Here is a 12,460-nt window from a genome sequence, read left to right as displayed (position 1 = left end):
AAAAAGTTAAAACGTCTTTGTTATTTCCGTATGTTTAAAATTAATAGCAACAACAACGACAACAGCAACAGAAAGTTCTATTCACAAGATCTAGTCTCCTTTCCCTGTCCCCCCTTGAAAAGAAATAGTTCGTTTTACATGAGAAACTCAATTGTGCTGTATTTGTAACACCTCAGGCTGACAGAAAATAAATGCGGCAAACCAAACCGCACCATCAGTCACATGAAATCTATCAAATCCTAAAATTATAACTGAACACTAACAAACAGCTTACCTGGAATAAAGGATGACAATTCACAAACAGTTATCTAGGAATTAAAGTCTCTCTCTCTTTTTTTTTGTTGTTTTTTTTTTACTAAAATAATTAAAAAAATCACAGTATTTTAAGAAATAAAACCCACACTGGGATTTTAAGCACAATTTGTTTTTCTTTCTTTAAAACATTTTTCTTCCTCCATTCACCACCTTGCCCAGCAGTCTCTCTACATTTAACCACAATGACAACAGGTAGTACTGACAAATGCAGAGATCTCCCTTGGTTAATTTTGAGGTACTAGGAAACAGGTGACTGTTTTAAGCAAAGCAGTTTCTGTTTTTTGTTTTCTTTTTTTTTTTCTTTTTTTTTTTTTTTTTTTTTTTTTTTTTTTTTTTTTTTTTTTTCTAAAGCAGTTGCATTCAGTCTGGAAAAGCAATATGTATTAAAACTAGAAAAACGCACCAAAATTTGTGCGTTGAAAAGTTATCCCCCTTAACTTTATCCACGCTCACGATGCTTCCATTCATAAACAATCCAAATCTCCATTGCAAAGCACGTTGTGTAATGTTGGAACATGGGGAGTTTCTTCATTAGTCCAAGATGAATGTAACTTCCCATTGTCAAGATCCAGAAGAAAGGATGCAGCAATGTAATGGAGCCACTTATTCCATCACTTAAATATTTAACTTTAATATACACACACTCACACAGGTACCAGTGCTTTGAAAATAGATCATTCAGTCCTAAAAGCAGCTTTATTTCTTCCTTCTGCCCACCCCGCCCGCCCACCCTATCCCATTCATCACTGTTCAAGTACGTTGATTAAAATCACACCAAATGCTTATTCATTTTTGGCCTCCGAGTTCTCCTGGAGAGGTTTGTCAGGAGTTACCACACTGACTACAGTTTCGCTGTTGTGGGAATAGTCCAGCACCATTTTCTCAATGCCTTCTTTTTCTTCTGGCAGTGTGCTAACAGTCTCCTCCACGTCCTCCTTCGGCTGGCTGTCCTCACTTGTCCCAAGCTTGCTTTCATTCAGTGCCCTGGAAAGCCAAGCAGCAGAATGCAGAAAGACGGTAAATACAGAGAAGGACAAAGCCAATCCACGTGTATAACATCACACACATGAGAAATCCAGACCGCTTCCTGAAGCAGTAGCCACAAGCAGCCACACCACAGCCACCTCATGCTGATGAGCATAGGCAGTAGAATGAAGCTGCCAGTGGGAAGAAGATTCCTGCTTTGAAATAAAGCCTTTGCCCCTCTTAGCGATGGCAGATACGGCATGAGAAGGAAGAACCTCACTTGCAGCTTTTCATTCCCCTCTCCCCTTTCCCTTGTAAGTGATACCTACGAGGCACCAAAAAAAGGCACAAGAAAAGAGTACCTTCCCCAAGGAGAAATGATCCACTAAAACTTTTTAGAGCTTCCAACACTTCAAGTGCGCTCATCTAGATGAAGTACTAACATCTAAGTAGTACTTTTCATCCTGCAACAATTAAACCACAATACTGCATTCAAATGCCTTCTGCAGGACAGCAGCCTTGAATGAGATCTGCTCTTTGAAGAAACTCCTGTCAGCAGAGCCATCCCTGCTACAGACATGATTTTCACACGACAAGGAAAATAAACATTCCACAGACAGCTATCTTATCTGTGATGCTTATCACCACACAGCATTCAAACTATTATAAAAAGACAAAGTTCTTTGCTGGGAGCTTCACTAGGTACATTTTAGGAGGTACAATTCAAAATTATCTATTTTATTTATCTTTAAAATCTGCACCAAATTCTTCCTTCTGCTCTATGAGTTTAGCTGCAAACACACCAAGGAAACGTAACAATATAAGCAGAAAGAGACCAAAAACATTCCTAAGACATTCTTCATAATTTTCTGCCATTTTTATGCTGTTTTCCTGGCAGGCAAAGTCAGCAGCACTCCTTGCTGAAGTTAATCCTGAGCCATTTAAGTGGTATTCTTGCAGGGACAGCCCTAGAATCTACAGCCACCATGGGCTGCAGGGTTACAAAGAGTGAACTCATATTGAGTTATCCAATAACTGTAGCCATGCTTTAGAATTCTTCCTTCACGTAATTGTGTTTGCCTTCAACACAGGACTTTTAGGGAGGTGATGATCATGATGGGGTAATACACAAGATCTCCTCTGTCACCTTTGGCTTTTTGGCAAAGGAGAATAAACCAACTTACATTCCATGTCTCAGCACATGTCGCTCCCACTCAGAGCCTTCTGTAAATGATCGGCCACAGAACTCACACGGGAAGCGTTTCTCTGGAGGACCACTGTCAGGAAACATCATGGAATCTGGAAAAGGAAAGCACAGACTGTGAATTTTAAGTGTCAGGGCAAGAAGAGATTGCTTTCATGCTGCTCTGATTCATCCCACTGCTCAAAATTGGAAGACATATCCTTAGGAAGCAAAAAGACTTATCCATCAACTACTTAGTTTGTGGAAATGCAATTGTTTCAAATCAAAATGACACTGCAAGTAACAAATCACATCCAAAATCTTAAAAGCGTCTCTGCAAACAAGTGTAACAAAGCTGTTACTTACTTCACGTCCTTGTGTTTCAATAACTGAAGGAACCATGGAGTTCTGATTCAAAATCAACGTTGAGATAAGCTAATGGTAAAAAATGTCTTGAAAGCAATATGAATTAAAGCACTAAAGCCAATCTGCAACTTTTGCATTGGCTACAAACTCTAGGAAGCAAATATGTACAGTTAACATGTGACCCTCATAATAAAGAGACTCTTCACTGTGAAGTCTTAGAAGCTAGCATGTTTCTAAAAAGTCCTGTATTTTAACTGCACAGGTTTTTCATCCCATCTTACTGTTTCACACAAAGTGCTTGGGACCTCATTTATGGGAGTGTCATGCATCCAATAACACAAGCGAAACCACTGGCAGCTTGGAGTGGTATTTCTGAGAACCAACACCCGCATGAATACAGCCAGCTTCAACAAAAGATGAAATGTGTTCTCACAAATTAAGAAGATCACCACACAAGCCATTAAAAATAATTGCATGGACTATCTCACTTGATTCTCTTGCTGGATATGAGACAGCACCATCTGCTCAGAGCATGAATTCCTTAGCAGGGATTATCTTAAGCAAGAAATCAACAGAATGCCTGACTCCTTCCCAACTACATAATAAAAGGGATTTTACTTCACTCTGCTTCTGATCTCTGCTCGCTTGATTTCATCACTGTTGGACTTGCGGTGTTCAGGATCAGCCCGTGATCTTAAAAATGCCCACACGTTCACTATTATCTGTGTGTGAAGTTCTGTAAAGGTGTTTTTGTAATGTATTTGTCACTAGTTATTCTTTCCTAGAGTTCTATATGGAATTGTCCTTAATACCACTTTTTCTCTCTTCCCCTTAAAAGAAAAACACTTGCTTTTATTACTTCTTGTCAGTGATTTGTGATGCAGCTATGTATCACAAAGCCAGATGCAGTGTGACTAGAACACCAGAAAGGCAGTCAACACCATGAGTCCAGTTTACAAGGAATCATATGTAGAAGCACAGAATGGTTTGGACTGGAATGGCCCTCAAAGCCCACCCAGCCCCAACCCCACCGGCTCAGCTGCCCAGGGCCCCATCCAGCCTGGCCTTGAGCACCTCCAGGGATGGGGCACCCATCTGAATTTAACAACTAAGTTTGTGGCAAGAATTCATTACTACGTGGCAACACACAGACAAGTACGGTACAGGGACGATTATTTGTGGAGGGTAGATGTTCTGGAATGCAAAAAAAAAAGCTCTTCTCTGCAAGAACTTGCCTGCCATATAATACACAATAGGAACTCTATTCTGGGCCTCTGCAAAAAGGAGGTATGCGCTACAGAGGACATTTTACTGAAATAAATAGGGAGGATTTGTATCTGCAATGCCATTAAGAACAGCAAGTGTTACTCTAGTAAATCCACCAGATCTTTAGAATACACTGTGTTGTTCACTCCCCGATAGTTTTCACTCCTTGGGCTGCTAATTTGGAGTGTTTCCACAGAGGTGTATCAGAATCTGTTTTCTGGGGCCTACAGATGACAGATAACAACCTGCAGAGACACCTGACCTCTCTTCAGGAGTTTTTTTGCAATAACATGTACAAACACTTCTGGACTTCATTTTTTTTTTTCTTCTACCATGGATGTGGATTCTGGTTTCTGTTATGAACAGAGAATGAAGGTTGAGACAGAGGACATCTGAGATGCAGTTCCTAGCAGGGGCAGCTTTTCATTCTGGGGTGTACACCAGACCCCCTCTTTCCCTTTTCCAGCCTCTGCCACCTTCTTCAGCCCAGGTCACTGTATTTCTGTATTTTTTGTTTTCCTTCACCAGCAGCCAAGAACTCTTTCCCTTCCCATCTACACAGCTGTTCATCTCTGCTGACAGGACATACCCATCTCTGCTGGATCACATGGGCAGTAGTCCTTCTCTGCCCAAAAGCAACACTCTCTTCCTTGCACTTTCCACGCTGCACCTACCAGCATGAAGTTGACGAGGAGAATCTAGACTGCTCTGCTGACTTATGGAAAGAAATCCTAGCTCTGCCAAACTCACAGGCTTCAGAGGGTTCCGACTGCATTTCTTTCCAGATTCTCAGGGACACAAAGAGACACTCTCAGCAAATCACACTTCTTGCTAACTCCACAAAGACTACAGTTGTCCAAAGCACCCAAGTGGAATATGAGATTACATAGTTTGATGTGGTTTGAAAGCTGTGACACCATTAACCATGGTGACAGGCAATATTTAAAAGCACAGGTCTGGTCTGGTCTTATGCTAACCAGAGCAAAACTTTCTAGGGTAGAAGTAACTTCTATAAAACACTGAGAGAAGATGTCAGCACACAACTCTGCATCCAACCACATCTACACTTATCTCACCACCACACTTTTCAAAAGTATACTTTGTATTTCAACCTTAAAGCCATAAACTTCATCTTGAGAAGAAAAGCTCAGCAAACACAGCTCATTGCAGTTGGCATAAATGCTTCCTACATTATCCATCTACTGTAGTATGCAGTAATGCAAACGGTATGGATTCAAGGGAGGAAAATCAACATAGGTTAAATAAACACTGCCTCCATGGTCTGGTCAAGAAAGAACATTTGTGCAACAAGCCAGAAAATATGTTTTTTGGTTTTTTTTTTGTTTTGTGGTGGGTTTTTGTTTGTTTGTTTGGTTTTTGTTTTGTTTTTTAATAAAAATGAAAATGTAATTGTTAAGACACTTGCTTAACTATTGCTCACATGTAACACAGAGATAACACATCTCTTTTCCCTGTGAATGCACAACTCCAGTACACAAGGTGATATTTTTATGTTTGCACAATAAATGTCACAAAATCAAGTATCCCAGAGATAATTTTAGCGAGGAATTTCACCTTGGGCTGTCTCCCTCCTTCCCATTTACATGGATGTGCAAGGCTTGTCAGACAGCACCTTCTTTCCCCTGCTCTGAATACCATGGTTTCCAAGGTCACTTCTGCACCTGTGCTTGGATGTAATGCTAAGGTAATCCTCACAAGGACAGCATTATGCAGTCAGCATTCCAGCCATGAAGTTCAGGTGGTTGAAGCTCTATCTGAAGTGACATCCTAGTGTGTTTCCTAAGAACACAATATCTGAGAACTTTGAAATGCCTATCTCCTTAGCAGATAACCTGATTTTTCTATTGTTGCTATCTCAGACTTTTGTGAAGGATACTCTACATTAAAATTTAAATGGTTTCCCACCCAACTACCTTCCTTTCTCAATAAAATAGAAGCTATCATAAACTGCACTTGAATTGAAGCACCAGTGATAAGCACAGACTGAACTGATGCTGTCAGGACACCAAACAAAAGCCAAGACACTGGGGTCTGGCTATTAAAAAGGTGAAATGATCTAAGCCCCTCTTGTTCTGAAAACATCCTTTAACCTGAGAAAGTTTAGTCTTCAGGGTACGGAGGACTTGGGGAGACATCTTTTCTTCTGTGAATGACTCCTGAATGTAAAATGAACCTTCTACTGAAAGCTGAAAATTCTGGAGGAAAAAGGCAAACATCTTGGGATATTTTTAATGAAGTATGTACAAACTTGCCTAACTACAGTTATCAGCACGAGTAGGGTGAGGCATCCCCAGAACCCAAAATCAGCCATCATGGGGCTCATTAAAGAGTTGTGAACACACCACATTTAACTGATGAACTGAATATCAGAGCGGGCCAGACAACAATTTACACCAGATCCTTGCAAGAAGCTAATTTGCATACTGGAGAGAAGGACAACACAGTTTCATTTACAGAAGGGCTTGCTTTCTTTAACTCTGACCAAAACCTGTGCATTAGTAAGCATATGACCCAGCCTTGCTGAAGTCTATGGAATTAATTACTGACACAAACTTAGGCGCATAGTTAAAAAAAACACAATTGAATAGGTTGGTCATGGTTCTATCCCAATTCTAGAGCCACCAACTGCAACATCTGCAGCAAGAATTACTCTAACAAGGAAGGGAATGCTAGGCTCAGAGTTAATAATATCCAACTACAAAGTTTGGGCATGACCTCTTCATCCCCTGCTTGAACAGTAACAAGGGTGAAGCTAAGAACTGGTTACAAACACAGAAAATCTGTCTGACCACTAAAATATTACACTTGAACGGCATCAAGCCCTTATAGATGTTATCTGCATGGACAGATAAGGCAAAGATACTGTCTTTGTTATCACACAGTACATATTTTCTTAACAGTCAGAAAACTTGTAGTAAGGATTAGAAGCATAAGATTTCTCTGGGATTGGTGCCTCTTCACAAAGGCTGCATTCTACTCCTGCTGGCATGCCTGTGTGAGTCTACAAGAATGTGGTGTAGAGTGAACAGCTGACAGTGCTTGGTGGGACTACTGCAGCATGTCACTGTGCAAAAAACAAAAAGCTGTACTGACCTCTCTCTTCAGTCTTGGGGCTTAATTCTTCTTCTTTTTCTTCCTCATCACTGCTGGAGCTCTCTGTTTTCCCCTTCATTTGTTCCAACTGGTCCAAGTTAACCCGACCAACCAGCTCAAAATTACGACTCACCTTTGATAGAAACACTTTTGTCAGCCATCAGAACAACCATGAGTTACTCAGAAAAAAATACACACAGGGAAAAATGAAATGCAGAGCACCCCGAGGCCTGCTTAGCCAGAGGTGACAGGCAGACCTCATCAATTTAACAGACATTTATTTTCCGTGATTGCTTTTTCACCATTTAATCAGTATTTCTCATTTTGATATTCAAAAAATAATACCATTCAGTAAATTCTCATAATTTATTCCTGTTTTTGAGGTATTGAAAGTAAAGAAGTCCTAGAAATGCAAAGCTCTTTAAGTTGTAACCTAACTGGACCATTCAACTACTGTATCAAATGCTGCCATTGCACATCCATGCTGAAGGAAAATGATTCATTCAGCTTCATGCATGAAAGGACAGGTCCTTTACTAAGCACATGACTGCTTCATGCCACATACACTTTCACTCATTAATAACAGATTAATTCTCATTATGAATGTCTGCAAAGTGCTTTGCAAACTGATATATAGACTATAATGAGAACACTTCATCCAGCAGTCAAATTCAGCTAAGCCAAGGGTGAAATGCAGCAGCTACTAAACAGATCAGGGCAGCAGCATGAAAGCAGCAGCTTAGGGCACAGAAGTCAGGAGCTCCTCCACATACACCAGAAAAAGCAGAAGAGCAGTCCAGATTTACAGTGAAAGCAGACTGCAGGAGCGTGACCAGGATACCACAGCTAATACTTGTTGGATGACAAGCGCCCTCTGAGCTCATTGATCACTGCTGGGAAGGATTTTGGATTCATCTTTCATGCAAAAAGACAGACCTCCAGCAGCACAGGCACTGAGCCACCAAGGCAGTGAGGATGGAGATAGAGGAATGAGAGCAGTATAACACCCCCTGCAAGATGCTGAATGAAATACTAACCCCCACTGACTAACTTATATGCTTCCACAGAAAATGAAATGTGAATGAACCAAAGGAGCATGTGAATTAAACTGTAGTATATCTCCAAATTGCAACTATCCTAAATGCAGTGGACCTCAGGTAATCAGGTTCTTAGAGCAATTACATACAGTCAGGATGAGGCTCTCTGACTTGACTTGTTACCCCTGGAGACTTAAACAGACAAGACCAAATGCAAGACACTTATTTCAACTCTGCTTGTGTGCAGGAACTCTTTAAGGCACAATATATTACTTGTGTATCTAACCAGTGTACATAGACACTAATTAGTAAGATATACTGGGAGTATTACTGTAGGTCCAAACTGGAGAAGAAAACTAGGTATGGGAACAGTCTTCCCAGGCTGATCCACTGTCAAAAGAATGAGGATTAATGGCTTCTGCATGTGGCAAGATCAGAAGATTCAGAGCATCTCACATACCATGTGAATTGCAGAAGACTCTCAAAGAATAATAAAGAAGTAGGCAATTACACATAGCAGGTTAACCTAAGTTTACAGAGTTCTCTTCCACAATATTTATGTTTGTTTGTTTGTTTTCTTTTCTCTTTTTAAGCATGCAGAGTTTTGTTGGGACTTCTTATCTGCTAGTACTGTCAACATGAATATGTTTGGTGATAAGAAAAGTGTAGTTCAGTCAAAGAAGTGGGAGTGAGTTTTAATGAAGACTTGGTAGGAGTTTTAGTGAGGAAACTGTCTCTTAACAGATAGAGGCAAATATCTGCCTCCCTGGAATTGGAACAAGAAAATACCCAGATAAATACTCCAAAACACATCTCATTTCTGGAACTGAAGTGTCTCAGCTACACAGATACAGAAACAGTTACAGACAGGAGTCTGCAGAAAGCCTTCTAACTGATTATCAGAGACTGGGATAGGTCTGCCCTCAGACTCCACAGAAACACCAAAGCAATCTTAAGCTGGGACCCGATTATATTTGCTGTTTATCTTTCCCTAAAATAAACGTAAATTCAGATGGGCTGCTTTCTTTGTTATTCAAATATGCATGGCATGACATGCTGCTGAAGTTGCTAGAGCAATCTTATGTTTGGAATCTCCTGATTTTTAGACAGGCAGGATGAGGTAGCCTTAATATTGTTTCATGTCTTTTTTTTTTTTCCTCTCTTTAAATAACATTAACATTAACAAGTGCCTTTTCCTAATGATTATGTTCTGCATAAAATAGTCTGCTAATTTAGGTCATCCTGAACAGTTTCAGAAACCCTCAGTTTTGAATTTCAGAGGGAAAAAAAACAAAAGGGGAAAAATAGAAAACAGAAGTTCAAGTTCTATATGAAATTAGTTTTCAGACAGAGGGAAGGAAAGCAAGTTGGCTAATCAGAGTGTACAGAGTAATTTAGGGTACATGCAAGTACCCTAAATGCAGCATTTACATGGAGGAGATTGTTTCAAATAGCTTTAATTTGTAGCTTACCTTGTGCTCATCTCGAAGGTGAGCGTCCAGTTCCTCTGTGTGTTTGGTCTCATAGTAGCAGAGTTGGCATTTGTAAGGTTTCAGTTCATTGTGCTTCTCTATGTGCTGCTGCAAGCTCTCATCACTGGAGCAGGTAAAGGTACACTTATCACAGCGGAAAACAACTCCCTGCAAGTACTTCGATAGTTTGGAACGGCAGACTTCAATGGGAACGACCCGCTCTTCTGCAGGAACAGGACAACATTCACTTAGCAAATCTTATGAAGTATTAGGCCATGTGTCAACAGGGTGGAATCTACTACCCACACAAGGAACAGAACCTCCTTTATGGGTATGCAGGTCTGCCTACATAGGAGTGGGAACCAAAGTGGACTACCACACACACACACACAAAAAAAACACAAAATAACTTCTCTGCAACAACAGCATTAAACCTTTGAAGCTACAAATGCAACTACCCTTTGGGAAACAAGGGTATGATTGGAGATCTGCAGGTGAGTGAGAGAGTGAGACTCCATCTGTGAGCCAAGATGAAGAGCCTGGGAACTCAAAAGCAGTCATAAATCAGCCAAATCAATAGACCATTTTGGTTCAGCACTTGACAACAGCCAGAAACAGCTGCTAGAAATCTAATAAGAATGGAAGGTGCAGAGTGCTATAAAAATCAGAGCTGGTATTCTCAATGTCATATTCAAAGCTGCTCACTGGTGACTAAGGGGGCAAGTAAGGCACTTCCTTCTCCTGGAAGAGGCCATGCAGTCCAGTCAGCGGCATAAACTCCGGACACACCTATAACTTTCAGAAAGCTCAGGCCCAAAATCTAAGCATGGGTCATGCCACACATCCCACAGTTCAGGTCAGGGACGTAAGCTTATACTGCACATGCTCTCACCGAGTTTCCATACACTCTTTGCCTCTCAAATAAAATACAGACATTTAACAAAGCAGTAATTAATTTCAATCTTTTTACAGAGTAAGAATCAGATGTGTGTAATACTCATTTACTGCATTTCCCAAGCTGTGTGCACAAGGGAAATCCCAAACTTCACCTTTCAGCAGGAGGTCACCATAAAATCCTTTACGGACCAATTATGGGCTTCTGTTACTCAACTGGCCTTTTCAATTAACACTGAACATCAGTGCTGCTATACCTTGTGGACTGAAGATTAGAGGAGAATCCTCCTCACACAGGTCATCCTGAACAGTAAAAACAAATGAGCAAAAACTGTAGGCCGGAAACTCAGTTAACGTGAAGGGAAAGGCACAGTTCTCGTATAAATCTGAGCTAATGGTCCCTTCCCTTTAATGAGGTTGGAAGGTAGGAAGCATCACTTCCAAAGACAACTAAAGAAATACAGATTGCTTTATGGCTTTTCTGGAAGGTGGTGGAAACTCCACTATTCTCTCATCTTTAGCCAATCCACACACCACCACTGCTCACGAGACCTGCTCCACAGCCCTCAGAAAACTCTGTCTTCCTCATTTTCTCACTGAATACTTATGCTATACTACCTCATGGCTTTCTCTTTGGCCCCTTCAAAAAGTAAAACTTTTCCCAAAGCTATGTCTTTGAAAAATGCTAAAGACTTGCGGTTCTACACTAACAACATCTCTAGATATACAGATGCTGAATTGTGGCCTTCCAGTGTGGGAAGCAGGGAAGGGAAAACAGTCAAAAAGACAACAGAATTTAAAGCTGTGATTCTGTGGTCAGACAAAGGCTTTTTTAGAAGGTTCTTGCCACTGTGTGCTTTTGTACTTCCTGATGGAAGTAAAGCCAGTAAAGCCAAGTTAAGCATTCAAAAAATGAAACACCAACTAAAATATCAGAAAATTCACCTTTCCTCTAGCATATGGCAAAGATTTAAAAACAAACAAATACCACAAGAACATCTTATCTACCTCTGTGGAGCAGTGCAGGATTGCCTAACTCACACTGGGGAAACCTATTGTCTCACAATCACACATATGCTCATCAAATGAAAAGCAGCATGAGAAAAAAAAAATAAAATCACAAGATAAAAGTAAACATCACTTATAGCCTGAAGGATTTTACTCTTAGGAGATGATTTTCAAGTTTTCTATGAGTATGCATAGTGAGTTTCCTCCAAGCAATGACTTGGAACTTATAGTCATCTGGACCCAGAATTTCACATTTTATAAGGTGATCTTCCCTAGTTTGCCTTTATAAAGCTGTTTGTACTGAATTACTCATTTATCACATGTGAATGACTGGCAAAATTCCAGCAAACCATAAAGGTTCCTACACAAACTGAAAGATTTAGGTGTTTGGGTTTTATTTGTTTTCCAGATGTAGACTTCTTCAGACTTCAACAATGTTTAAGAAAGAACTCTAGTGTATGCCTCATAAAAAAGATGCCACAAATTGTGGAACTGTAAAATAAGTATAAGGAAAAAAAGAATAAAAATAACAAAACAAACACCTAAACAGTATAATCACAGTTTAAGAAACTCAATCTTAGACAGAAATATTCACGTTAATTCCAGTACAGATGAGAGAACTCACTGAAAAGCCACCAATGCAGTAGGTACTTGCAGTACAGAAACACAAAGCAGACATGTATATTTTTCCCGAAGGCATAGAAAAAGAGTATGGCTTTATCAGTCCCTTGATATAAGGAAAAATCTTTACTCAGCAACATACCATACCATACACTACTCGATTCCTTCCCTTAAACACAGGCAAAGTACAAACAGTCCTACAAATTATTTGGTTATGA

The 12,460-nt window shown here is 40.2% G+C and overlaps 1 protein-coding gene across 9 annotated transcripts in view; it reads right to left on the bottom strand.

Annotated features, from left to right (window-relative positions):
* Positions 1-443: 443 nt before the first annotated feature.
* Positions 444-12,460, bottom strand: part of ZNF462 (zinc finger protein 462) — an 87,940-nt gene continuing 75,923 nt past the window's right edge. For all 9 annotated transcript variants that reach the window (XM_032441162.1, XM_015849603.2, XM_015849607.2 and 6 more), the window contains 4 exons: positions 9,720-9,943; positions 7,211-7,343; positions 2,466-2,580; positions 444-1,299 (listed from right to left, as the gene is read on the bottom strand). In XM_032441162.1, the coding sequence (XP_032297053.1) occupies positions 1,098-1,299; positions 2,466-2,580; positions 7,211-7,343; positions 9,720-9,943 (674 nt within the window). In that variant the 3' untranslated portion in view covers positions 444-1,097. The remainder of the gene's footprint in view (positions 1,300-2,465; positions 2,581-7,210; positions 7,344-9,719; positions 9,944-12,460) is intronic.

The sequence above is a fragment of the Coturnix japonica genome, chromosome Z (assembly GCF_001577835.2).
Source record: "Coturnix japonica isolate 7356 chromosome Z, Coturnix japonica 2.1, whole genome shotgun sequence".
Lineage (NCBI taxonomy): Eukaryota > Metazoa > Chordata > Aves > Galliformes > Phasianidae > Coturnix > Coturnix japonica.
This window is presented reverse-complemented; position numbering and strand designations above follow the sequence as displayed.